General features: G+C 45.0%; 1 protein-coding gene across 1 annotated transcript in view; it reads left to right on the top strand.

Moving 5' to 3' along the window:
• mmp24 (matrix metallopeptidase 24) overlaps positions 1 to 26,724 on the top strand; it is a 59,379-nt gene that overhangs the window by 13,616 nt on the left and 19,039 nt on the right. Inside the window, exons 2-5 of the mRNA XM_084349298.1 lie at positions 9,962 to 10,110; positions 10,779 to 10,895; positions 18,173 to 18,272; positions 18,488 to 18,692. Coding sequence (XP_084205424.1) covers positions 9,962 to 10,110; positions 10,779 to 10,895; positions 18,173 to 18,272; positions 18,488 to 18,692 — 571 coding nt within the window. The remainder of the gene's footprint in view (positions 1 to 9,961; positions 10,111 to 10,778; positions 10,896 to 18,172; positions 18,273 to 18,487; positions 18,693 to 26,724) is intronic.

The raw sequence follows: 26,724 nt of genomic DNA on the forward strand, positions 1-26,724 counted from the left end.
AGCCAGAAAACCTCACTGTGCATCAGCCACGAGGTCGTGAGTGACAGCAGGCTCAGGGTGTGTGTGTGTGTGTGTGTGTGTGTTCGTTCTGTTATCCCTCGGTGTCTTTTCCTTCCCCGTGTCTTCTCTGTACGTTCGTGGTGTAAAGTACGTTTCTCTGCACTCAGCAGTCTCATAAAGAGTTACAGAAGGTTACAGTGGATTCAGCTCCTCCGGGCTCCGTGCTGCAGACAGGTTGAGGAGCGAGCGTGAAGATAAATCCACTTTTTAATCCCAAACGTTAGAAAAACAAAACAAACCGTTGTCTCCTCGACTCCGGCTGTCTCCTCCAGAGCTCACCGGCTCCAGCAGCTGTCTGCAGGTTTACGCTGCCGTGGTCGCTTGTTAATCCAAAACACCGGCGTCTGTCCCGTCGCTGCGCTCTGTTCGTCCAATAACCGCACAGAAACACAAATTATTTGCTTTGAGAAATTCTGCACAAGGCATCAACACCACAAACACAAGAGGTGAAGGTTAGCGACTGGAGTTAGCTGAGGTGAAGTCTGGCAGACATGTTGTGACCGGCTGTCATGGTTTTACTCTGGATCAATAAAACGAGAAGATTGTTTATATTGAAGCTCATTCACATTCATTTCTGTTAAATATGTTCACGTCACCATCTGTTCGCCTGCACAGGAAGAAAACCTTAAATCCAGCTGATCAGTTTGATCACATCAGGGTTTTTCCTCTGCAGAGTCGGTGGGAACAAATTTCATCACCAAACATCTCCAAGTGTTTCTGTTCAGTCCCGTCGTCAGCCGACGAGGGAATCCTGCCCGACAAAACGACGCCGGCTCCTTTTCATTTTCCCCGAGCAAATATATATAAGACCGCACCGGCAGACGTTATCTCTCTGGTGCCTCGACGAACAGCGATTTCATTCATTAATCACTCGCTGTTCAGCACTGAACGCCGACCGTGTTGACTTTTTATTTTCTTCAGTGGAATCTTATTATTTCAGGAGATGTTTGCGAGAACGGGAAGACGCGAGTCTGCCGGGGAGGAAAGAACAGAGTCCGGAGCGATTCACTGCTCTGCTCTGTTGTTTCTCTCTAAAGATCCTCCGAGCTTGTTTTTATCTGCTCGGCAGACAGATGGAGAGAAGTGAGCGGTGGAGGAGGCTTAAGGACAAATCTCACATATTTTCATTTCATTCTGCGTTTACATTCACTTAATTACATACAAAACATTTACAGGACATGAATATGATGCACTGCTGCAGATCAAACTACCAAACACTCATTGAAACTGGTTTTACCTTCATCAACTACAACAGTGATGTGTACAAAATGTGGTTTTGAAAATTAAATTATATAAACCTTTTCTACGAGGACCCCTAAATCAGTATAAACCTGAAAGTTACCGTAATATGACCTCTTTAATGAACCCTCCCTTAATAATGCCGGGGATGAAGTGATCTGTCTCTCTCTGATTAGATCAAGTTTTCATGTACTGGCCCTTTTTTTTGTTTTTAGAGCCAAGTTGACTCTTTTGGGCTTTTTGTGGACTTGTTTCTCTCACAAGATCTGGCAACACTGGCTGTGTCCTCTTCTTCTGCGATGGTCTGATGGCACCGACTGGAGAATTAGCTCCACTCGTGTTTCACACGACAGGTCTGGACGGAAATGTGCATTCATTTTTAATGATTTGTTTTTTGGGGGAAATTCATTGAAAATGTGTGCTACATTCAGATGCTGCTTTTACTAAAGTGTGATACTGACTTCTTGCGTGACGGCATCAAACACTGCTGCGTGAGAGGCTTCATGTGTTGCATTAAGTGTCACTGGTGTATCTGCATTAAAGTCAGCTACGAGCAGCTCTGGTAACAAGGGCAGAACCTTCACGTGGTGAAAGGAGCAGGCGGTCGCACCTGAAGTTCAAAAGGAGAAAGTCTAAAAATAAAGGTGGATCACAGTGATTACATGTTCTTGAAGCGTGCGGGCACAAATGGAGGATGCAGGAGAAGTCAGCATTAGTCATCAGAACGTGTGAAGAGCTCGCTCGGCTCCAGGTGCTGCCGGGTTTCTCTCTGACGCTGACGTAATGCAGAGAAAGTTTGGGACAGCAGGAGAGTTTGTTTGTGTGCGCTGGTCTGTAACGTACAGTGAGCAGCAGTTTGTTAGCAGACGTCTGGAGATGAGAGGCAGACTCCCTCACAGATGTGATGTTCAGACACTGATCTGAGAACAGATTTATGAGGTGTGATGCATTTGAATAAACCTTTAATGTGCTTTTCTTTATGACACTCTGTCTTCTTGATTTAATTCTGCTTCCACACCTTCCAGCTGATATAAAGAGTTACATAAAGATCATATTGAATATATTTGCAACAAATGTCAGAGTTGATGAATCATTTAAAACATTTACAAGCAACAAAATCTAGGTTTTGAAATATTATGATCAGCTTTTTTCACTTCCAACACGTCAAATACAGCAGCTTTGTCGTTAGTCCAGCACCTCAAATTGTACTTACCCCTTCAAATCCAACCAAACTGTGGCCGTTTCACATCATTAACATTCAACATGTCCTCGTCTCTGAGCGATTGAATAGCTCGATTGTAATTTATTCCAAGTACACACAATATAAAATACATACGTCACCATTCCCAGAATAACACGACTGTAACAGCATACCAGTGACAGAGTACAGGACCTTCGTCCTACGGTCGTGCTTGGTTAGATTAAAGGAAACATTGTGGTTTGAGTTGAATAACTCAAGTTATGAACATATCTATGCATTCACATAACGTACATGATGCTGGATGAAGGTCCGGTGCTTGTTTCCACCCCGTCCTCCTCTCTATGTGGACTTTGCTGCTCTTTAAACTACCTCACCTGACTTCCTCCTTTGCTCCAGTAATAATTGCTACGGCCACTAGAGGTCGCCGCTGAAGAGAAACGAAAATATGGTTTGTAATAAGCTGCTTTCACAGTCGTGCTTAACGGTCATTTTCCTGATTGGGACGGGCTGGACATAAATGTCATCAAGCTTTATTTTGAAAGTCACGGACGTTACATATCACATATTGTTATCATCTGTCGTTAACTTGACCGTTAAACAAGTGAGCACATGTTGCTCTGTTGAGTATTTTATGTTCATTTACTTTCGGGTCTGTTTTTATTGATGTCTCCTAAATGAAACCGACAAACCAATAAAACAACTGGAGGCAGTTTCACAAACTAATCCTGGAGGGAGTATTGAGTTTGATAAGGAGGCCACTTATCAGGCACCACACACGGTTTGGACAGGGGAGGTGCCTGGCAGGTTGCACCCGTTGCACTCAAGCTGAGAGACGGTAAATAGTTTAGCAGGGGGGAGATAAGGTCTATTTTTATCCGGGCAGACAGACGGAGGAGACACGCTGGCAGGCTGACGCACAGGTTGAAGCCTCAGAGAGAAGACAGCCCAACAGGCTCAGAGACAGACAGACAGACAGAAAGAGACACAGCCAATCAGGTGGACGGACAGGCAGGTGGACACAGATGCAAACGGACAGGCTGGCAGGGAGATTCAGGCTGCAGCTGCAGAGCTCTGGAGGAGAAGAGAGGTTCATGCTTCACCTCATAAAGGGCAAAGAGCTGAGACAGTTACAGCCGACCTCTCTGCTCCCTGTCACCTGCAGCATCTACTGTTTTAATTATTTTTGAGCAACACGACCTCTCCGGGCGGCTTCCTCTAATATTTTTTTATGGTGTGTTTTCTCATAATTTGTCTGTATTAGCCAAGTAAAAGTAATAGAGTACAGGCTCTGACATGTACTCAGAGTATCAGAGTAAAAAGTCTCCCTCTGAAGGACATTTGTGGTCAAAGCTAACTGAAGCTCACGTCATATTAATATAATTCAAAGACTATTAAAGTTAAAGGTAGAGTCAGTAGGATTTGTCCCAGCTGTTCCTGAACGCACCACAAAGATAGTTGATAGTTGAGTCTCATTCCCAGGACGTCAAATAGCCACATGTTGGGTTGGTAAAGCGTCCCGAGCAGCAACAAAGAGAGAAAATAAGAAACTCTCTGCAGATACGAGACACTAACACGCCTTTTCTCCCCATTCAGCCTCCCTCTCTGTCTGTTCACGTCTTTTACGTCTTTGTTTCGTCTCGCTGCGTCTGCCGTGCGTGATGTGCTCTGATAGGTCGACATCATTCGTGTGATGTTGGGAAGGCGGCGTGCGATGACGCCAAATAACAATAATCCATAATTCACCTCAAATGCATCAAACTAAAGTAACAAGGCTGTTTTGAAGCTGTGAGGAGGAGAAAGTTCAGATGTTTGTGTTCAGATGTAGAGAGGGAAAGTCTCAGAGATACTTAGGTACAGGACAGATACCTGAAACATGTACTGGAGTACAGTAATGAAGTATTTGTACTAATTATCACCTCTGGGTTTTGGTCACCATACCTCACAACTAATGTTGTTGAAGATGTTGAATTTTAGTTACTTAACTTAAAACCAACCAAACATTAATGTCAGATGTCGTCAGTGTCCGATCAACTTTACGTAGACGTTGTCCCAACGTCACGAAGAACATTCAACCATATACATCAACCAAATGTCTGCTGACGTCGGTGAGATGGTATCGAAGGTAGATTTTCCAGTATCATGACAACGCTGTCAGAAACTTGTCTGATAAGTTTAGACTGTGCAGCATGGAGACATGTTGGATCAACCTCCACTCTAACAGCGACTGTCACTTCCTGCTCCGCTTCTCAGAGACAACAGTCATTTTTCTCACAAACAACAGTTTTCCTGCCCAGAAAATGAAAACAGGAGTCGTTTCACGTGTCCAAACAAATGACTAATGTTCTGGTTCTGCTGAGGACGATCTCTGCCGGTTACATCACGGCAGCGTGAGGACGTTCAGCAGCTTCACTCCATCTTTCAGTCAGTGTGCAGCCTTCGTCTCTTCTCTTCATCACTTTTCAAGTTTAAAGTGAGTCATTATATGAAAATGGAGACATTAGGTCTCATCACATGGACGAGTGAGTCAGGATGAGTGAGCTAAAAGTGACTATTGACCCTTTAATAATCGCTGATGCTGCTTCAGGCTGGATAAAAACAAATTTACTTAAAAACACAAACACTTCTTCTGCCTCGGCTCGCTGACACCAGAATATTCTGCTCTGTGAACATGTTAATTCATTAAGTGAGGTCAGCAGAAGCTAAATAAAAGAGTTCAGGGTAAATATTGTGCAATGAGCTTGTTTTGTTTCATGTGTTTTTATTTTTTTGATATATATTTTTCTCATATTTCTCCTGACGCTCGGGTTCAGGCGTGCGCTGCACCCCCCACAAGCACAGATATTACAAGTGCATCTCGAGTCATCGGGAGTCGCTGCACACTCACAACCTTCATGCAAGTAAAATGTGATTTAAAGCATTAAAATATTTAAATTAAAACACTTTTGTTATTGTGTCGCGCCCTCCTGTGTTATTTGTCATCCGTCTTTTTCTTCTTCTCTGACTTCACCACCGGTCTCTTCATTTTAAACTCGTTTGTAATGACGCAGGGAAACTGAACAGAAGCAAAGACGCACGTCTTTGAATAATAACTGTGAGCGCTGTGCGTTTATCCACATACATTTAAATGATGTGTTAACTTTGCAAAGCTTTATTAGCAACTTGTCAGTACGACAGCAGCAAACAACAGACGTCTTCGTTTACACAAATCACAGGTATAAAACTGGTGTTAAATTACTGGTCAGGAGAAAGAAAAGAAAGTTTGAAAGTCATAAATCTCCCGTCATCGTCTCTCAGCACAGCCACCAAAATAAAATGTTGGCTTTTTTCATTCCTGCAAACCACAGATACGCTCGAATTTACACGTGTTACACATATCACATCAACATTTCAACAATACGTGTCGTATCACAGCGGCGCGGTGGTTAGCGCTGTTGCCCCAGAGCAAGAAGGACCTGGGTTTGAGACCCGGCTGGGGCACGTCTGCGCCCTCCCACAATCCAAAGACATGCAACATGGTTGTTTGTCCCTGCGACGCACTGGCGACTTATCCAGGGTGTACCCTGCCCAATGTCAGCCAGTTGAGATCCAGAGACCACTGTTCAAGTCTGTGTTTCAACATTAGCATGCGTGAAATGAGACGTTGGGACGTTTTCCAGCCGTGTTTGTGGCAACAGAACCAGGTTCTTTAACCCAAAACACGATGTTTTCCGACGCACAACACAAAACCCGAAGGAACGTAAAGATTCAACATCTCTGTGGTTTGCAGAGACGTTCCTCTTCCAGCATCTCCTCCGTTAACTGAAGCGTTATTTAGCCGTGTGTGCAGCAGCCTCTCCTCGTGTCCTCTCTGCAGAATTATGTGTTTCTCAGGTTTTGTGTTCATGTGTCGGTGCTGAGAGGTGTGTGTGTGTGTGTCTGTGCTGTTTCTGAAAGTCCCAGAACATCCAGTGAATCGCTGCCCACCAGCTATGAGAACCTGTTCTGTCCCAGTCAGATAAGAATATTAATTAAACATGCAGGGAGAGTCACATAAATCACCGGTCTCAATCTCGCCTGTGATTTATGTTACTGTACTCATGTTGTATGAAACTGTGTGTGTGTGTGTGTGTGTGTGTGTGTGTGTGTGCAGAGCTTTGATGGCACTGTAGTAATTGTTGTATAATAGCAGCTGGTGAATTATTTAATTCAGACCGCTTCCTCTGAGCCAGAAGCAGCTGGCCCACTCGTCAGCAGAGTGCACAGGGACACACACACACACACACACACACACACACACACACCTAGGGGTGCAGTGATACACACACATTGCAGTGACGCACAACGGCATACACATAGACGCTCTTACACACACTTTAATATATACACAGCAACACACACAAACATACTGACTAATGCAGTATGGAGCTCCTCAGAGACCACTGCAGAGTGCTGTGTGTGTGTGTGTGTGTGTGTGTGTGTGTGTGTGTGTGTGGCGCACTAACAATAAATAGATCAGAGCTTCTTTAGCCTTCAGTCCTCTCGCTCCTCTTCTGTGTTCACGCTCGGTCGTCGTTGGAGATTAAAAAATGAAATATTAACGACGTGTAAACATTGTGACATCACCATGAAATAAAAGAAAACGACCCGCGTTATTGTTTACGTGATTGAATCTCAGCACTTGTTTACATCGTGTCGTGTAATTTGACAGATTAAAGTGTGCGACCATTGTTGTAGTCTTCCTCAGATGGAGGTCTTGTGTTGTGTCTTCAGTGAGCTGCAGTGGGTTTGGCTCTGTTGACGCTCGCCTGCAGCTCTGTTTTTCATTACGGAGCAGAATTCAATTACAGGAATCAGATTGAGATGTTTTGCGAGAGAACAGTTTTGTCATCGCTGCAGATTTAGGAGGTTTTAATTGGACTGTAAGCAGTCGGCCTCCTCTGGGCTCACGGACCATGTGGCACGTTGTGTTCACATTTACACTGCGGATTAAAAAGCAGATTACGGATCACAATCTGAATAATTTGGCTAAACACGGGAGTTAGAGAGCAGCACTCAGATAGCTGCTGTCACAGATGTTCTTTTCTGGGATGGAAACACATTTTGTCAGTTAGTCAGAACAGTTTCTTCTGCGGACGATGTCGACTGTGATTAAACAGAAATAATTAAAGTTTCATCAGCAGTCTGAACCCGGCAGCGACATCAGAGAGTCTGAACCTGATCATGAACCGTGTTTATTCAAAGACTGCACGTAACGACATATTAAGGTACTTGTACTCAAGTATTTTCTTCTCATAACACTTCATACTCTTTAATTTGTCTAATTTGATTCGGCCAATCACTGCTGATCTAATAGAGAGCTGAGGTCCCGCCCCTTCCGGTTCCCCTCATTGGACCTTACTTGATAAAAACTTTGTACGTTAGTGAACGAAGAGAGACAAATCATTTATTGATCCTGTTTGAGTTGTGTCATGAATCACACAGATGATGTTTGTCAGGTTAAAATTTTCCAAGTCAGTAAAGTCTCAGCCTGTGAAATACGTCATTATAAAGACGACACAGCCGACAGTCTCGTTAGTGACGTCGTCTCGCTGAACATTAATCGACCATCGCAAGTCAGGTTTCAGACATAATTTAAAAAATCCCCAGTTGGTAAAGATGCTGAGATAACGTCAGTCAGGACATAGCCGGAAGTCCAGTTATCTCCAACAACAACTTCCCCGACCAGCTAATTAACTGATGAAGTTGTCGAGGACTCACTGAAGGTTTCGTCCTTCATGAAGGAGTTTTCTGAACGCAGCTGAACGCAGAACAGAAGACAGACATGGTGATAATCAATAAGTTTTCAGTGATAAATGTTTTAACAGAGATCAGGTTAATCTGAGGCTGCAGTCGTGAAATAATCTGATCCTGTAACACATTACTCTGACAGTAAAAATGTAAAGTAACTCACTGCTCTCAAATGATACTAACCAGTAATATGTAATGCATTACACTTTGGAAGTAACTTGTCCAACGCTGGTTACAAATGATGTATTTTGTCTTTTATTTTGAAATGTTCTCGGTGCTCTTTAGATATTTGATGAATAACAACATAAAGGTTCATTCCTTAAACATCAAATCAAGTAATAACTTTTTAATAGCAGCCAATATTTTCATTTTCAGTGATGAAGATATTTTATTTTGGAGGGAAGCAGGTTAACTTCCTGTGTGGGGTTGTGAGTGTGTTGCTGTCGGAGGTCGTCTGCGTTCAGACGGAGGATATTCGTCCCTGCGGGGGGGAAACGGCGGACCGAGTCCCTCGGTGCTGTAGCCTCCCTGCGTCCGTCATGGTGGCTGGGCAGACGGTCATGTTGTAGCTGAGTGCCGGCTGCTGGGCCGGGACCGACCGACGGGAAGGGCTGAGAGAGGCTGGCACACACTTTGAAATATTAATGACCTACTGAAGAGAAGGACTCAACCTCCCCCTCGTTATCTCTCACCACCCTCCTTCCTCTCATCTGTCTCCCTGCTGCTCGCTCTCTCTTTCTCTTTCTCTTCCCTCCTCTTCGTTTACCTCTCTCTCCTTCCTCTCCCTTCTTCATCTTCCTCCCCTCTCTCCCTCTCTCCCCCTCTCTCTCTCAGGAGGGTTGTGAGATTGTGTTATGTCATATTAAAGAGACAGGAGTGCTGCAAAGTGAAAAATACGACATAATAAGAATCATCCGAGGAAACTTGTGGATTCAGCGATCGATCTGTGGATCAGTGTGAATCAGATTCTCTGTGACTTTCTCTTTTCTCGTCCCTTCATGTCTTTCCTCTCAGTTTCTCTCTGAACTTATTGGATAAATCTGCCCGTGTCCTCGCTGTTTCTCTGTTTTTATTCTCTTTCGGTGTGTCACCCCACCCTCCGCTCCCTCCTTTCCCTCCTTCCTCTTGTTCTGCTCTGACACATCAAAGACGTCCACTAAAGAAATAAAACATACTGAGCTGCTGCAGCTGTCGGCCGAACGCTTCATTTAAGTTTCCGTCTGAATCGTTGGTCGCTGTAAATAAGTTACACCTTGAGATACTGTACAGCAGCTCTGACACTGCGATGTAAACAGGAAGTGTAGTGTTAGCGGTGTGCTACAGCTGGTTTCAAGGCCGTGTTTGTTGACATTTTGGCAAATTTAAAACCATTTAAGTTTGCAGAATTAGCTTTTAGCAGCTCCTGCCTCTAACGTCACCATGGACGTACAGATAACTTTCACTGGGTCACTGTGATACTGAGGAAAAGTTTAAATCATGATGATTCGCAGGCAGGTTCTGAAGTTAGGACTGTTTTTCCTTTTAGGATTTACAAGCAAATTTAAAGTACCTCACCGTCGTCAACGTCAGGATGGTGTATTTGTGCTGTTTGTAGTTTATATGTTGCTGCTCCGGTTTCTTCTTTCTAATAATGTCGTCTTGTGATCAGACTCTGTTCCTCTGACCAACATCTTCGTCTCCTGTTTTCTCTCTCAGACGTGGTTGAAGAACTACGGCTACCTGCTGCCTCACGACGTCCGCACGTCAGACCTGCGGCAGGAGAAAGCCATGCAGTCCGCTGTGGCCGCCATGCAGCGCTTCTACGGCATCCCTGTGACGGGAATACTGGACGAGACGACCATCGAGTGAGTCGCTCAGAGTTGTTTTTAACTTTCTCCAGACGTACAGATGAACGTGTGATCGTGTGAATGATGTAATAATCCTTTTACAAGACAACATATCTTTTGAAAGACAGAAAAGAAAGACGGATACATTTGGCAGCGTTTCCAGGAAATACAGCTTCCTGTGTACTCAAACCAGCCGTGTTGATTTCCATTACCAGTTTAAACACTGAGTCTGGTCAGACAGAGTGCACCAAAGAGGGCGCTGCTTTCAAATGTCATCGTAAGAGACGGCCAAAACTTTTCAGTTTCAAACACTCAAAAAACGAGCTAATATTATCAGCAGAATGAAGAAACAACAGTGTTGAGTTAGCATGCTAACCAGCTAGCTCAGGCTCGAGGCTCATTCATGCTCCCTTTACGTACGTAAATAGACACGTCCCGTACACACCCACACACTGCTATGCGCCCTTCATATTGGCGTGGATGTAAAGCAATACAACCACTAGAGGGCGCCGCTCAGAGTCAACGACTACCAGAGGTACTGCTCTGTCGGTCCGTATCCGGAAGAGAGTCGAGCCAACACGTGTACAGAAAGGGTGTAACAGTGTGTGGAGGTTTGATGGGTCAGGCTTCACTCAGCACCGGGTCCACAGAAACATGCTGAAATCTAAATGTCGTGTTGTGTTCAGGTGGATGAGGAGGCCTCGCTGCGGCGTCCCAGATCATCCCCACACCAGCCGCCGGCAGAGGAATAAACGCTACGCTCTGACGGGACAGAAGTGGAGAGACAAAAAGATCTCCTACAGGTAACTATCTGTTTTCTCCATCCTCTTCCTCCTCTTCCTCCTCCCTCTCTCGCTCTCGCTCTCTCTCTCTCGCTCACTCCCAGCCTGCACTTGGTGGAGCCTAATGTAAATTAGCTGCGTCCCACGGGACCCTGAATGCATCTCGTATCCCTGCATTACATCCACCCACTCGTCTCTCCGTCTTTCTCATCGCTGCTCTTCTCTTCCCACCTCATCCTATTGTCTACTACTGTCGACACGCAGTCGAACCCTCCGCTGTGTCCAACCCGCAGCACAGCCGTGTAATATGGGTCTAATGCAGATTAGAGCCGTCCCACGAGATCCCGACCACATCCCGGCTCCCATTGTTGCCTCTGCACACTTTATCCTCTCCTGCCTCCATCTTCCTCTGGTTCTCTCAGCCTCTCCCTGTTTATTCTTCCTTTCTGCTCTCAGATTTAAAGCTTCAGTGTCAAAAAAACAGAACCGATACTAAACGATGTGTCTTTAAGTAATTAAAATTATTTCCATCCTTGCCGTTTTGTTTTTTGCCGTTATTGATGAAGAAAACTGCAGATTCACACTGATGATCATGTCTGAATTATTGAATTATTGTACGAGGACTCTTTCAGTCCACCGGAGGAGCTTAACTTACCTTCCTGTTGTCATGAAAATGGAAAAATGCAGCTCTATAATAAATGTCAGCTCAACAGCCAGAGGACTGATATTTTGAGGGATTGTCGTGGATATTGATCTGCATTATCACGAGTGGCCCGCCGACTCTTTCCAAGTGAACCGGACCAGTTGAACGGCACGACCTCCGAGACTACGGAGGCCAGTTTGACGAATGGGAAGAAAGTACTGATGTGATCTCAGTGACCGGTTTGTGTCCTGACAGGGATACAGGACTGCTAACTTAGCTGTGCAGCTAACCGAGCTAACTACCTCACAACAGCTAACTTAGCTAGATTACTAACGGTGTCTGTCCATCAGGACTCCAGAAATCACCTCGGTACTGTAACTGTCCTCCGTAGGTCTCGTTAGCAGTTAGCAGCTATATTAGCAACAAGTAAAGCTAAATGTGCAGAGCGGCCGGAGGACGTTTAATAAAATCTGATCCAGCTTCATCTAAATTAGTGAATAAAGTTATAAAGTTGTGTTTAATTGGTGAAGCCGGGCCGGAGAAACACCTAATTTTCTATAATTTTCCAGAAAATTACAGACTCTGAAATACAACTTTTTCCTGCACTTGTTGGGCCTGGTCCTGGTGAATAAGCGTGATTCAGAACCAGACATGTGTGAGAGCACTTAAACATTAATTGTGACATATTTTCATTGTTTAGTTTATTATTTGCTGTTTCTGGTGTATTGTTAATGACTCGCAGCTCGAACAGCCGCGATGAAGACGTCTTTTATTTAGAAATCTGGATCCTTCCCTCCCTCCTCTCTCTTTGTCTCACTCCTCCTTTCACCCCGTCTCTCTGTCTTTCTCCTCCACACCGCCCTACTCGGAGCTTTATGGGTCTAATGTAAATTACGCCACTCCCACGAGACACTGAAGGCATCCCAGCTCTCCTGCATTACAGCTACCCACTCTCCAGCGTTACATAAAACCCACAGTGTGAGATCACGGCCCGATCCGGTTACCTCTTACTGTCTCCGAGCCTCCTCCTGCTTCTGTTTCACCTGCTATCAGCTGTCACATTCAGCAGCTCGGCTCCGGCTCGCGTTCAGCCCGGCTGCCACTCTTCAAGCAGCTTCACTGTAATCGTTTCTAACTTCATTTTCCTTCTTCTCAGGCGCCAAACCAGCTCCAGCTCCAGCTCCAGCTCCAGATCCAGATCCAGTCCGTCCCCTCTGAATTACGCTCATATGTTATGCTAATGTGCATCGGCTAATGTTTGGGAGACATAATGAGTTATGAGGCCGCGTTACATTATTTAATACACAGATTTATGTTCACTGTTTGTTCCAATGCATGAATTGATGATCTTCAGGATCCACATGAATCTTCACACGAATTATGGGCGTGACTTCCAGTGAAGCCTTCAGCTGATCTGTCGTCAGTTATCCGTTTGCTTCGTGCGGTTAAAGGGACAGAAAACACTCAGGAACACGTACGTTCCTCCTCAGATAAGATAAGATGAACCTTTATTGATCCCCTGCAGGAGAAATGTAATCAGTGTGGAAACAATCAGTGTGCAAATAAAACAAACAGGAAGTAGTTACGGCTCATTTGCTCCCTTAAAAACAGACAAGTCCACTTCAAACTATATAACCGTCACTGCACACATACATACACGCGTCCGTCACGCTGGCGTGGATGTTAAGCAATACAACATCTAGAGGGCGCCGCTCAGAGTCAAATCGGTCTCGCCCGGACCTCCACTTTTCCTTCGCCACCATCCAGGCTCCTCCCAGCTGTTCTGTAGTAACGGTGACAGATGTTTACACCTTCACACAAAACCTCTCCTCAGAAAGTCCCGACATTTTTAAAACTTACCTTAAAGTCGTATCTGAGGTTCGACGTGGACAACGTTTCCGTCACATGAGAAGCTGATGGGATTATAATGATTGTTTCAGTTATTAGTCACCAGGGTTGAGTTGTTGCCAGAGAAATGGAGTCACTGCAAGTGAAAAACTTCATATTTAGATCGTAAAACACATGAAAATATACATTAATGTCCGTCGAGGTGTACGTTATTAGGAATGAGTTAACTGATTCCTGGTGACGGACACCTTGTCGGGCTTTAACCCTGACCTGTATTCTGGCTGCGTTCCTCCTCTGTGACAGTAAACTGAATATCTTTCAGTTGTGGACAAAACAAAACGTCGTCTTCTACTTTTGGAAACACTGATCAACATTTTTAACCATTTTATAACCAAACAACTGATTAATTAACTGGGAAAATACTCAACAGGCTAATCGACAGTGAAAATAATCGTTAGTCGCAGCCTTAAACTGAAACATGAGGGAATAAAGGTGGTTCAGTTGCAGTCTTGTCACTTTGTGTGGATGCTGAAGAACCCGGAGATATTTACGGACGTCGATGAGCTCAGTCGGGATGATTTTCCTCTCGGCTCTGAACAGCAGCTGGAGCGGCGCTCTGACGTGACACTGACGACGATGCAAAGAGACACATTTGGATGAATTTCAGGGCTGTTGGCGACTGTAAATTATCACCCGCTGCTTCGACGCTGTAGCTGCAGGATTATGCAACTGTGTATCTGCAAATGAAAAGTTTCCACGGACGCCTCGGGGCAGGGAGGAGAGCGTTAAAACAGAGCGGGGAACAGACGAGGGAGCAGATAAAGAGGAGCGACGGAGGAACTTTGATGTTGATGCTTCGGCTGCGTCGTTCTCAAACTTTCCTGCTGACAAAGCACTTTTGATTGAACCTGAGTCGAGGAGCAGAAAGAAAAAGAGAGCATCTGCATCTTCAGCTGCTCCGGCTGTGTTTACTCTCAGGATGTGTGTGTTGTAAACTGATGTAAGAGGAGAAATCTCAGAAAATCACAGTCGACTTTCAGCTATTTTTAGCAACACTAGCAGCATGGCTCCAGGGAGGCTAACGTTGTAAAGTTGTTGCCGGCGTTCATTGTTCCCTGATGATGTTTTGTTGATAGTCAGGAGATCCCCTGAGTTTTCCTCTCGTGGCTTCATGAGGTTTTCGTTTGAGATATTTCCTCATCTGCAGGACCGAGTGACGTGACATTTACAGTAGTTCAGACGATCCTCTGAGGAAAATTGTTTGTGATCCAAAACTCTCCACGTGACGTAAAGGAACATTTCATCCAAAACTTAAAACTCAGTCATCATCTCCTCCTGATGATATAAAGTCAGCTGAAGTCTCGTAGTCCACAAACATTTCTGGAGCTTCACAGTAAAACAGAGTCGCAGCGTTCTGCTGAACACCTGAAGCAGCTGGAGATGATTTAAAACGGAAAAACAACCAAAAAAAAACCATCAGATGTTTTGTGGACTACTAAACTTCACCTGACATTCTATCAGCATGGAGGGAGGAGATAATAATAATAATGATAATATTTATAATTATTTTTTGGGTGAACTGTTCCTTTAATACGACGGAGTATTAGGGCCACGTTGAGGGGAAAAAAAATCACAAACTTATAGAATAAAGTCGTAATTTAAGAGAATAAAGTCATAATTTTATGCTGCAGCGATGAGTCGATTGATTGCTTCAGTTATTTTTCTTAAACTTGAGGATTTGCTGCTTTTCTTTATCAGTTCTGACAGTAAATGAACTAATGTTGGGATCTTCACGTCTCATAGACTGAACGATAAATGGATTCATCGTGAATTGTGTCGTCGCAGCCGTATTGTGAGTATCGTGTGCTTGACTCCAGCCTCTCAGAGCGGCTGACGTCCCACCTCTCTGTTCTGATGTTCGGTCGTCTCAGTTGGAGCCTCTTTAATTTAATTTATCGAACAGTTGTGATTCAGGAAAACATTTCATGAAGCATCATTTTTACCTCAAGTCAGACGCTCGTCTGCTCGTCGTTCATTTTCATTTCCCAGCAGCACATTTTGTTATTTAAATCCATTGTGTGTGTGTGTGTGTGTGTGTGTGTGTGTGTGCGTGTGTGTGTGTGTGTGTGTGTGTGTGTGTGTGTGTGTGTGTGTGTGTGTGTGTCTGAGACAGTACGCCATCTGTGTGTTTTGGCCACAGGTCATTTGGCCAGCTTCACCACCATTACGTTCCACACCATTTACTCAAATCAGACAACTGCTACCTAGCTGTCTGCCTGGCACACACACACACACACACACACACACACACACACACACACACTGGGCTTCGGGGAGGAAAGTTGGATTTATAATGAATTTTGTAACAGGATTTGCATGCAGACAGAAATGAAATGCGGTGAGAATTTTAACTCGGCGGTTCTGAACGTTCTCGCGCTCTCAGTCAGAGAAACAGATATTAAAAAACACAACCAGGCACCAAATCAGTGTGTAAACTATGATTGGACATCCACCAACTGCACAAACAGACGCTCCTCCAAAATGTCTGAGAACAAAATGTTGTCAAAACGAGCCTGAGTCCATTTCTGTCCTCACATTTCAGCCTCTTTATGTAACTCCAGATGAGATGTTTACAGACGTCGCAGCAAACAGTCCGTCAGAAAAGTGGAATAAAAAAGGCTTAAATATGTTTCAGTGTGAGAGTCAGCGTGGCTCGTCCAGATTAGCTGAGACAGCACAGACTCGGTCCAAACACACGAGCGGTCCTGAGGACAAACTCCCTCTGACACTATGGCGACCGCTCATGTCTCCAGTCATGTTTTATATCTGCACCGCTCACACACATCGCGTCCCTTTAACCAGTGTTGTGATTCAACAGCTCAGAAAACAAACTTTTCCTTTTATCATCTTCATAATTTATAATAGTTGATTTTTCTTTATTTCATGAGAATTTCCTGATTTTGAAAATGACGATGGGAGCTCCTCGCCTGCCGTGTCTTCTCGTCCCCGGAGTCATAGTCCCGGTCAGAGCCGCTGTAAATCGCCTCTGTACTGCGTCCCCTGTCTTCACGCTGACCTCCTGAGTTCAGTCCCAGTCTGCTGTCCAGCCACTTAGCTCTACAGCTAACCGAGCTACTTGCTAACTGCAGGTAGGCCCTACAGCAGAGCATATAGTGAGCAGCAGTAAGCGGTTATGTTGCCTTCGAGTCGTGTCCATTTCTTACAAACGAAACCTTAAATACTTTTCTACATGTTCAGTTTGAATTAAGTCAGACGAACATTTGTGCAGCTGCTGCATCTCCAACGCTGAGAAGCCAACGAGCCACGTTTCCCCTCAACGTCTTGTTTGGACTCATCTGGTCTTTCAGCTCATGTTTTATATATTCGCTCCATCGCAGCCCAGAACCAGAACACATCCACTCCCAGCGTGACGCGACGCCCTGAACTACTCGTAAACTACAGAAAGTCCCATCAACGTTTCCACTTCTTTGCCAGATGGACTTATTTATCCCCGTCAGGAAGCTGCTGTGCGCTCATGTGTGAATGTTGGATTACGGCAACTGTGTAATGTGCTGATATTTATTTCCATAATGTATTATTCTGGCTGGGAACAAAGCATTTGCCCCCCGTCGAGAGACAGATTGTGTGAAATGAACTCTCTTTGCTGTCTTATCCGTCCTCGTCTTCCTTCGTCTCTCCACCCGTCCTCTCCTCCGCTTCTGCCAATCACTCCATCTGTCCTCCAACACTCCTCCCTCCTCGTATCGCTCGTCTGTTTCTCTGGCACGGTCAGAAAGTGACAGCAAATGTTTAAAAGTTTTTTTTTTTTAAGTGTTTCCTCGCAGTGCGCAGAGACAGTGAGCGATAAAACGTGTAATCATACAGCGTCCACTCGCTCGCAGATAAATAGACATGGACGACACGTCTCCTCTCCTGCAATTACTCTGTAATGACCTTTCTGCTCATTTGTCTCTTATAGCTGCACATGAATCAACTCACAGAGCGACGAGCTCGACCGTGCTGCTGCCGGGCTGAACCAGTCGGCCAGTTCTGAATACTGATCCGTTCATTTTGAGTTATAACGGTTTGGATCGGTTTAATTATCACTGAAAATAAAGGAAAAACTAACTTCTGATTAGGTTTGATGATCAGTCAGCACACGAAAGGTCAGTGAGTTAAAGGAACAGAAGTTGAAATCTTCACTGTAGCTGCTAAGCTAAAACTGTTAGCATCCGTGTGAAGTGTGTGCACGTCGAGGGCGTTAGTGACGTCTTTTCAAATCAGTTTGGGATCTCTTGGATTATCCTCCTGAGCTACACACGAGAAAATGGTTTCCTAGCTTCCAGGTTTAAACATCGACATGATATCATTGTCACTGTTAGCCTGTTAGCATGCCGACAAGTACCGCTGAGCCGCTAGCCTGACGATAGACTGAACGGTACACGTGTTGTCCAATCAGAAGGCTGAAATGTTTTTAACAGAAACACTGAGCGGAGTGTCGACATAATTAATAATAATCGTTTACATATGAAGGAAACGGCACATTTCTTGGTGTTTTACTGGTTTGTACATGAGTAGTGACAGAAACTAAACGAGCGTCCTGACAGAGAAGCTTTCCTTCACTCCCACACGTCTGACTAATCGCTGCATGAATGTCAGACTGAAAGTTTTGGACTCTCCGGTCAGGACGAGATGTCTCTGAAGCTGTCCGACGAGCCGACCTGGTTCTGACGGAGTGAGCCGTCCCCTGCGGTCTCGTTCAGACTGTGTGCGACTGTAACTAACGCTCTGTCTCTGCTTCCTACAGCATCTCTAACTTCACCCCTAAAGTGGGAGAGAAGGACACCCAGAGAGCGATCCGGCAGGCCTTCAACGTGTGGCAGACCGTCACGCCGCTCTCCTTCCAGGTCAGACAGAAACCACACACGGCTGCTCTGTGGTGAAGACGCTCGTGTGTCTCCACCTCGCGCTTCTGTGACTTTATGTTTCTCACTGATGTTGTTTATGCCGTCAAGATCAAATAATATAAGTAGGAGGACTGAAGTATCACAGCTGTAACACATGATCAGAACAGAAAGCATCTTTCTTGACTCCGCTCTGCTCTTCCTCGTTTCCCGCTCAGGAGGTGCCGTACTCGGAGATCAAGAACGAGGGGAAGGAGGCCGACATCATGATCTTCTTCGCCTCTGGTTTCCATGGTGACAGCTCTCCGTTCGACGGAGAGGGAGGTTTCCTGGCTCACGCCTACTTCCCCGGCGCCGGCATCGGAGGAGACACGCACTTCGACTCGGACGAGCCCTGGACGCTCGGCAACGCCAACCACGACGGTGAGACGATCAGCGTTTCTGTGTTTGGTTGTTTGTGCTCGTTCGGTCGGCCGGATGCAGAAGTTTCTCTGAAGTGAGATGATGTCAGTGTTACCTGCGTCTTCAGTCCCGCACAGAGCGTGAAGGTTTCCCAATCAGTAACCTCTTTGGTTGACATCGTTTAAAAAAGGAAATCTGTACACTCGAACTTCGTGGTTTTTGTATGCTCCCGTGTACGGAGCTAATGCTAACATGCTGATGTTTAGCAGCTATAACGTTCATCACGTTCATCATCTTAGCTTCGCATATTAGCATGTTAGCATTTACTAATTAGCGTTGAACTCTGAGGGAGTCAGAGGATCACCACAGTTATTACAACCTGAGGGGAACATTGTGTGACCAGCCACTGTAATTTAGCAGTGACTGAAATGATTTTGACTTTGGTTACGACATAAAGTAAATTATGTTATCACTAATTACTCCACTGGCCACGTCTCTGTTACCTGGTGTGTTGTGTCCTCTACTCGGCTTCGTATCCCACCGGGTTATATGGCCGCGATACAGTCACCGGAGCATCGTCCATTTTAGAGTTTATTCTGATGGAAGCGGACACGCAGCCACATCAAGGAAGTGTCAGGAAGTCAGACAGCGGAACAGCTTAGTGCATCTGGTCGATTTTCAAAATAAAACCCTGGTGCAGACTCAGGATATGTCGTCAAGAGAGTGTAAACCTGGAAGGAAATCTTAGATAAAACACACTTTAATATAATTATTTTGTCTGTGAACTGTTATTAACATGGAAGTGTCAAGTCAGTGCTGAAATACTGCCGACAGAGTAAATATGTGTGTGTGACAGTTTCGTGATTAAATAATTTATTTCTTCAGTCATTAATATTTGTGTTTGGAAATGAAAAGCTTGAAATGTGAAGATGTCCTCCGTCGTCGCTGTCCTATCTGTGAGCGCCACGCTGTTCAGTCAGCGGATGAAAAATGGAGGAAAAAAAACACTTTGTAGTTTTTTTTCTCCCCTCGTCGTCTATCTGCGTTTGACAAATGACTTATGCCAGATTCCCTCTGCTTGAATAACTAACGTGTTGATAGAGAGAGAGAGGCGCGAGGAAGAGGGGAGCGATGGCGGGGGAGAGGAGAGCGATGGCGGGGGAGAGGGGAGCGATGGTGGGGGAGAGGGATCTGGTTTGAGAGATTAGCAGAAAAGGGAATTAGCTTTGACAGAGACGCTCTAAATTTGCCACAGCACATTACAGCGAGTGTGTGAGTCTTACTCCAGCATGAAGTGACCAGGAAGCAGTTTGAGTTTCTCAGGATTCATTCAGGACGGCAGCTTTATTTTAATGTAACACTCACATATACACACACGTCATGAAAGTATTGACCGATCAGACAATCATCTATCAGTGTGTGTGTGTGTGTGTGTGTGTGTGTGTGTGTGCACGGTCACCCAGGTGCTCTCATGCACACCGTCTCTTTATCTCTGAGATCCCTCCACACACACACGGAGTAATTGAAAGATTAGGAACTAGATAGTGAGACGGTGAAGTTCTCAGACGCTACGAAAACTAATTCACGGTATCAGGCTCAGAAGGACATCGCGAGGACAAACGGGCTCGTTCTCACCTCAGCTTAAAACCTTTTTTTTTCTTCGTTTTTTTTCCCCTGCCGTCTCTGAGGGACGGTGTGTGTGATTAACCTGGTAACACCTGCAGGAGACGACTGAAAGACACAAGTGTCCACGTCAAAGACACGAGCCGCTGACACTGCTGAATACAAACCATTTGTCTCCTGGAGTTACGTTCATACTGGACGAATCTGCGAGACGGATTTATCTCCATCACTAATATGTTTGTTATGAAGCGAAGCAGAAGAAGTGTGGAGGCATCATCAACAGAGCCAGAGTCAACTCAACTCAAGATTTTTTACACCTATTTCCTTTCCTTTCTGACTCTCTCTTTCTGTCCTCGCCTGTCGTGTCTTCTCGTCCCCAGAGTCATAGTCCTGCTCAGAGCCGCTGTAAATCACCTCTGTACTGTGTCCCCTGTCTTCCCCCTGACCTCCGTCGCTCTCAGGGGCCGAGTTTAGACCCAGTCTGGTGTTCAGCCGCGATCCAAAGCCTCCGTCAAGGCAAACGCTCGGGCCACTAGCTGCACGGCTAATTGAGCCGTAAGCTAATTAGCCTGCAGTACTTAGCAAAGAGCAGGAGCTGTTGAGGACTCTGGTGATCTGCTGCCCTGTGTTTTTTAAAATGTCACCTTAAATGTCAGACTGGAGTTTAATCTTTTGATTTTGGGGTATTTTGCTTCCATCACGTCGTCTTTCAGACTGTTATAAATAAACATTTTAGTTTATTTTACTTCAGATTTCTTCTCTGGACATTTATGCAAATGAGTGCATTTTTAATTAGAAAGCTCCATTTACATGTTTAGAATAAAATATCAGAAAACAATCGTCTTAATGTTGATCGACTGGGTGTTTATGGTGAAATCTATAACTTCAAATTTAAACCTATCCACCTGTAAAGTCTCGTCTTTCTTTACTTTCTTTCGTTTTCAACCACGATCTCTCCGTCACCTCGTCCGGGCGTTTACATCGTCTCACTTTAACAATATCTGAACCTCATTCATTCTGCCGTGAGCTCAATCTCTCAGTTTCTTCTGCCTGCAGACTCGTCCCCTCCAGAATATCCTAAATAATCCCGTCTGAAGTCCAGCTCATGACCACGGTCACGACATTTGTCGCATGTCGCTTGAAGCAGACGTGATTAGCAGAATGTGCTTTGTTTCTGCTTTGTCTTATTTATGTTGACAACTCGACTCAGTTTGCTCTCTGAACCTCCGTCTCTGAAGTCCAAAGCTGCAGAAATCCTTCAGAATAATCCTCCAGACGGGCAGAGACACTCAGAGAATTAATTATTATCCATCAGAAACCAACAATAAGAGCCTGAACTCAGGGCCTGAATTACCAAACGGTAAATGCCGTGATTTAAATCATCAGTCCTTCTCTTTTAATACGTTTCTGCCTTTATCTGCAGACTTTGACCTTGTGCTCGCTGAAACTCCAGCAGGCTGGTTCAGTGGCGTCTGCAGGGAAAGCTGCATTCTTCATCTTGTTGTTGTGATTCACAGAGTTCATCCGAGTGTTGAATTAATCAGCTCTCGTCTGCTAATTCAAAGAATACGAGCGAGCACCAACCAGGACTTTAACGTTGACCTCTTACTGAAAAATGTGACATTGAGACGTCTTTTCAACCAGTTAAAAAGTGGCTACAGCATCAACGTGTCAGAAAACACAGAGTTATGTGACCTTCTTCATGGTTTGTTCACTTTTAGGCTGAAACAAGTCGATTTGGTCTCACGACATGTGATTATGTGGAGCCGCTATGGTTCGACAGGTGGGCTGCTGGTCCCCACATCGACATTTGTTTTTGCTTTAAAGATTTTACATCTTTTCTTTTACTTTATTTGTGTTGAAATAAGAGTTGTTTGTCAGTTTGGAGCCTGAATAACAGAAACCACATCCCGGTGACATGTGGTCTGAATGTGAACGTTTAATCAACGTCTTCACGGATTTGGTGAAAAAACTCAAACGTTTTTTTCAACTTAAAAAAATCTCAGTGGGATGTTTACAGACGTATGGTTTGAAAAGGGCTGTAGGTTGATGATGATGCAATAGATGAACGATAATGTCGGCAAGTCGTCGGTATCAGCAGCTAAATGCTTTAAACTTAAATATCTGCATCAGCAACACTTCTGCTGATACGACAGGCTCGAACTTTTTGCTCACTTGACTCAGTAGTTTTCTTATTCGGCCCAGATGATTGTGAACATTTTGAAAAACACTGCATGTCGTCTTGAGCCGGCGGGCCGTCACGATAAGAGGATCGCTACAGAAGAGACTTGATGTTCTCTGTAATTAGGTGGAAAAAATATGAAAATCCAACTCAGTTCACCCTGAAATGTGCAACATATTAATGTTTTTGGCTGTAAAGTAAAAAGTTCTGGGCGGGTTCTCTTCGTGTACTTCTTCAGAGAGAACCCTGCAGGTGAGCCAGAAAGTTAATTTGAGGCGCCGCGTGTACAAACTGATCTCTGGCATGCAAACTCATCTCTGCCAGAAAAAGGAAGATTCAGCTGAGAACCGCTCGAGCCGAACAAAGCAGCCTCTGTGGACGCGTCAAACTGGGATTACTTGAGAGACGGGCTTCATCACAGCGATATCAAACATCATCTTTATCGCAGGCGAGCAGGCGACTGCAGGGCAAACACGATAGAGGAAACTGTTATCGTCACCGCGGGGCGTCGAGGCAGACTATAGGCCGACCACGAGGGGAGAGGCAGACACAGAGAGCCCACTGGGAAATCCCTCCAGCCGCCGAACATGAAGTGAACGTCTTGTGCTGTAAAATCATCTTTATCTTTCCTGCGACACGGAAGAAAGAGGCAGGAGGGAGTAGAGAGATAAAGGTGGAGGAGGAGGAGGAGCAGGAAGAAGAGGGGGAGGAGGAGGAGGAGGAGGAAGAGGAGGAGGAGGAGGAGGAGGAGGAGGAGGAAGAGGAGGAGGAGGAGGAGGAGGAAGAGGAGGAGGAGGAGGAGGAGGAGGAGGGCTGTGTTGAGAGTTTAAAAGAAGTCAGAGGAGACGGATGAAAGAAACAGCAGCAGTGTGTGTGTGTGTGTGTGTGTGTGTGTGTGTGTGTGGACGGATGATTATCAGAATATTAAACCAACATCAGTCGTTGGACGCTGAGATCAGCAGTTTTCATTTGAGCTTCACTTGGTTCAGGCTGAATTATCTCAACATCCACCGGCTGCATTGTGACATTCATGGCCCCAAACTTAAGTTCAGTCACGACAATAAAAGTTGGGATCATAAATTGCCTCTAGTGACTGATGCATTGTGGGTAATGTCGGCTCCAGGTTTTGATTATCAGTCCGCTGGTCTAACATTACTCTCCTGTAACACTGTCGGACTCATCATGGACAGTTTAATAACAGAGATATCACATTTTTTATTCCACATCTTCTTCTTCCTTTTTTCAAAACCTGGAACCTACATTACCCACAATGCAACTTAGCCAACGAGTGACATCTCCTGAGCCACAAAAAGACTTTATAGGACTGCAAACACACTTTAATGTAACCGGTGTGTTACCTCGATGGTCTGATCACAGCTTGGTGAGGCTTCAGAAAACATCATGTTTTGGCTCAAAATACCTGATTTTGTTGCTACAAACTTGGTTTTGTCGGATGAGACAGGAAGTGAAAGTCTCTTGCTAGGCAGCCATCTCGCCTAGATTAGCAAATGTTTGCTAACACGCTACAGTAAAGCTCTGTCCACACGGGACTAGAATTAGACATTAGAGGACGTCTGTGAATCTTACCTACCATATTTCACCAAACACAGACGTCCTGAATCAGAAACCCCATCGTTGTCACTCTGCATCAGAGAAAGACGGATCTCCTGAAGAGTCAACTGACTGTAGATCTGTAGATTTGGCTGCAGATTCTCCGTCACTGGCAGTTTGCTCCAGATAACAGTCTCATCGAGCCGCTCGCATATCAACAGAAACCACCAATATATTAAATACACACATTACTTTTGGTTTTTCCACGTCAGTGTTCGGTGTTTCTGCTCTGACAGGATGAAAAAGCCTTTGAAACATTATTTCTTCCTCCGTTTGACACTAAACTCTCGGCTGAAGCTGTTTCTCAGGGCCGATCGATCCTCCACACTTCGTTTTAAAGAAAACTCTTGTGAAGTCGAAGCTTTTTGAAGAATTACTCTGCACACATATTGTTCTCTTGATCATCAATAATTCAGATTGAAATCAACGACTGCAGATGTTTTTCTCCTTCATCTGTAGAAATGTTGTTCTGACAGTTTTATCAAATCCACTGAAGGAGAATAATGTTGGAGGGAAATGTGTTTTGTGAATATTGACTGAGATTAAAGCTTTGTTGAAGGCAAACTGTTGATTAGATGCTGATCGGTTCAAATAAACAGGGAACCTCCGAGAGAGAAACAGAAGAAGAAAATTAAAACAAAGAAACTTCTGCTCCGTGCGTCCGACGGTCAGAACATCACAGCTACACGAGTCTGTAAGTCAGCTGTCGCCCACCGAGGCCGTCATCTTCAGGCGGACCTGCCTGGGTGCAGGAAAAAAAGATAATTATGTTCTGTAATTAGGTTCAAACAGAGTCAAACCAATTACAGAGCTGATGAAATGTATTAATTTGAGCTCTGTGTTGCGACCGTAAGAAGTCATTAAGCGTCTGACAGCAGCTCGGAGATCTCAGCTCTTAAGATTGTGACAGAGAGGCTGGTTTTAACACAGACCCACAGGAGCACACGGCCCGGTGTTCACCTGCTCGCTGTGGTTCTGATCAGTGTGAATACTGGAGGTGAAGCTGTTTGTGTTGCTGCTGTGGCTCCAAAATCATCCGCTCAACACACAACATACCTCAGTCTGTGTCTGAGTCTCAACCTCCCCTCAGATTCGTTCATTAAATATCATTACAATATCGAACTTTCTGTCCATCAACTCAAAATGAATCTGTTACATATTTTGGTTCCAGCGTTTCTAAAGTCAGGATTGTTTTTGTCTCTGACGGTAAACTGAATTTAAGTGATACATTTAATCTCACACTTTCTGTGTGAAGTCATGAGTTTGCTGAGTCGTGCGGCGCTGGTTCAGGGAGCAGGCTATTTCCAAGTAAAAATAAAAGTAAAGGTCATCACTCACTTTGTGTCCGTGCTGTCAGATGATGGAGAGTCGCACGACTTCTGATGGGGAAATGAAGGAAGACACTTCAGAGAGGAGGTCAACCACTGGCTTTTATCCAGATGATTGACAGGGCTGATGATGTCGTGGCCAGGCGGGGCAGGTCCGACCGAACGCTGCTGATGAGAGTTACACTGCCAACAGCATGTCAATACAACAAGTCAGTGGTTCATCTGCTCTCTGAACTGTGTGATATCCATCTCTGGAGGCATTTCTTCATCAGAAGTCGAACAACGTGGAAGTTTTTGTACTACAACACAATAGCTGCTTTGTTTCGGCCCGTGGTCCAACGCTACGTTTTCCTTTTGACCCTCCAGGGGAAAAGTTTCTGCTCCGGATGGAGGCTGAGTTTAAAGATAGTGGATTTATTCCTAACCGTGATGAATGTTGAGTGTTTGAGTTTCCCGGTGGGTAAACTGCGATACAGTTTCACTACACATCTAACGACTCCACCAGCTAAACTAAAAGTCCCCTTAAAATATCTTTTTACATCACATAATGTGAACTTCGGCGGATGTAACTGCTGCTGATAGATCTCAAGAGCTCGGCACTCGACGCTGCGCTTCCTCTGGTCCTCAGCAACACACCGACCAAGTGTGAAGTCAAACGGATGAACAGTTGTTGAGAAAATCAAAGGACAGACAGACAGACAGACAGACAGACAGACAGACACTCTGCAGTAATCCCCGTCCATCAGCAGCGTTTGAAGAACCGCTTCATGCCGGACTTTAAAACCGGGCCGCTTCAGATTCTCCGGCTGACAGTCGCTGCTTCCTCTCGCCACAAATTCCTCTTTTGATGTGAGATCCTTGTTACACCGCTGATGAGTCAACAGCATCACAGGCCGACTTTAGCTCACTTCTCCGGCGTTTGATGCCGAGTCTTTGGTCTTTTTGCCGTTGTGTTTACGCTGGGGAGGCTTTGTTCCGTTTCAGACGTGAGGGAGATGTTTTTTTTTGGGAAACCGAGTTTTTTGTTTTTTTAACAGAACAGAAACAGAAAGCGGTGGAAAGACCTGTCAGCTGCACGACGGCTTCTTTCTGTTTTATCGTCTGATTTCTGCTGTGAAATGATCTTTTCAAAAGCTTTTTAAAGGCCGTCAGTGATGAAAGTGATGATGTTTCTCTCCCCGGCTTTCTTTTCTGTCCTTCCTCCTCTCTCCACCTTTCCTCTCTCGTCCTCTTCATCTTCCTCTTCTTTGGATTTTCTTCACCTGTTCCTGTTTCTCATGTTTTCCTCCTCTCTGCCCCGTCTTGTCTC

Source organism: Pagrus pagrus (assembly GCF_965226575.1).
Source record: "Pagrus pagrus genome assembly, chromosome: 3".
NCBI lineage: Eukaryota > Metazoa > Chordata > Actinopteri > Spariformes > Sparidae > Pagrus > Pagrus pagrus.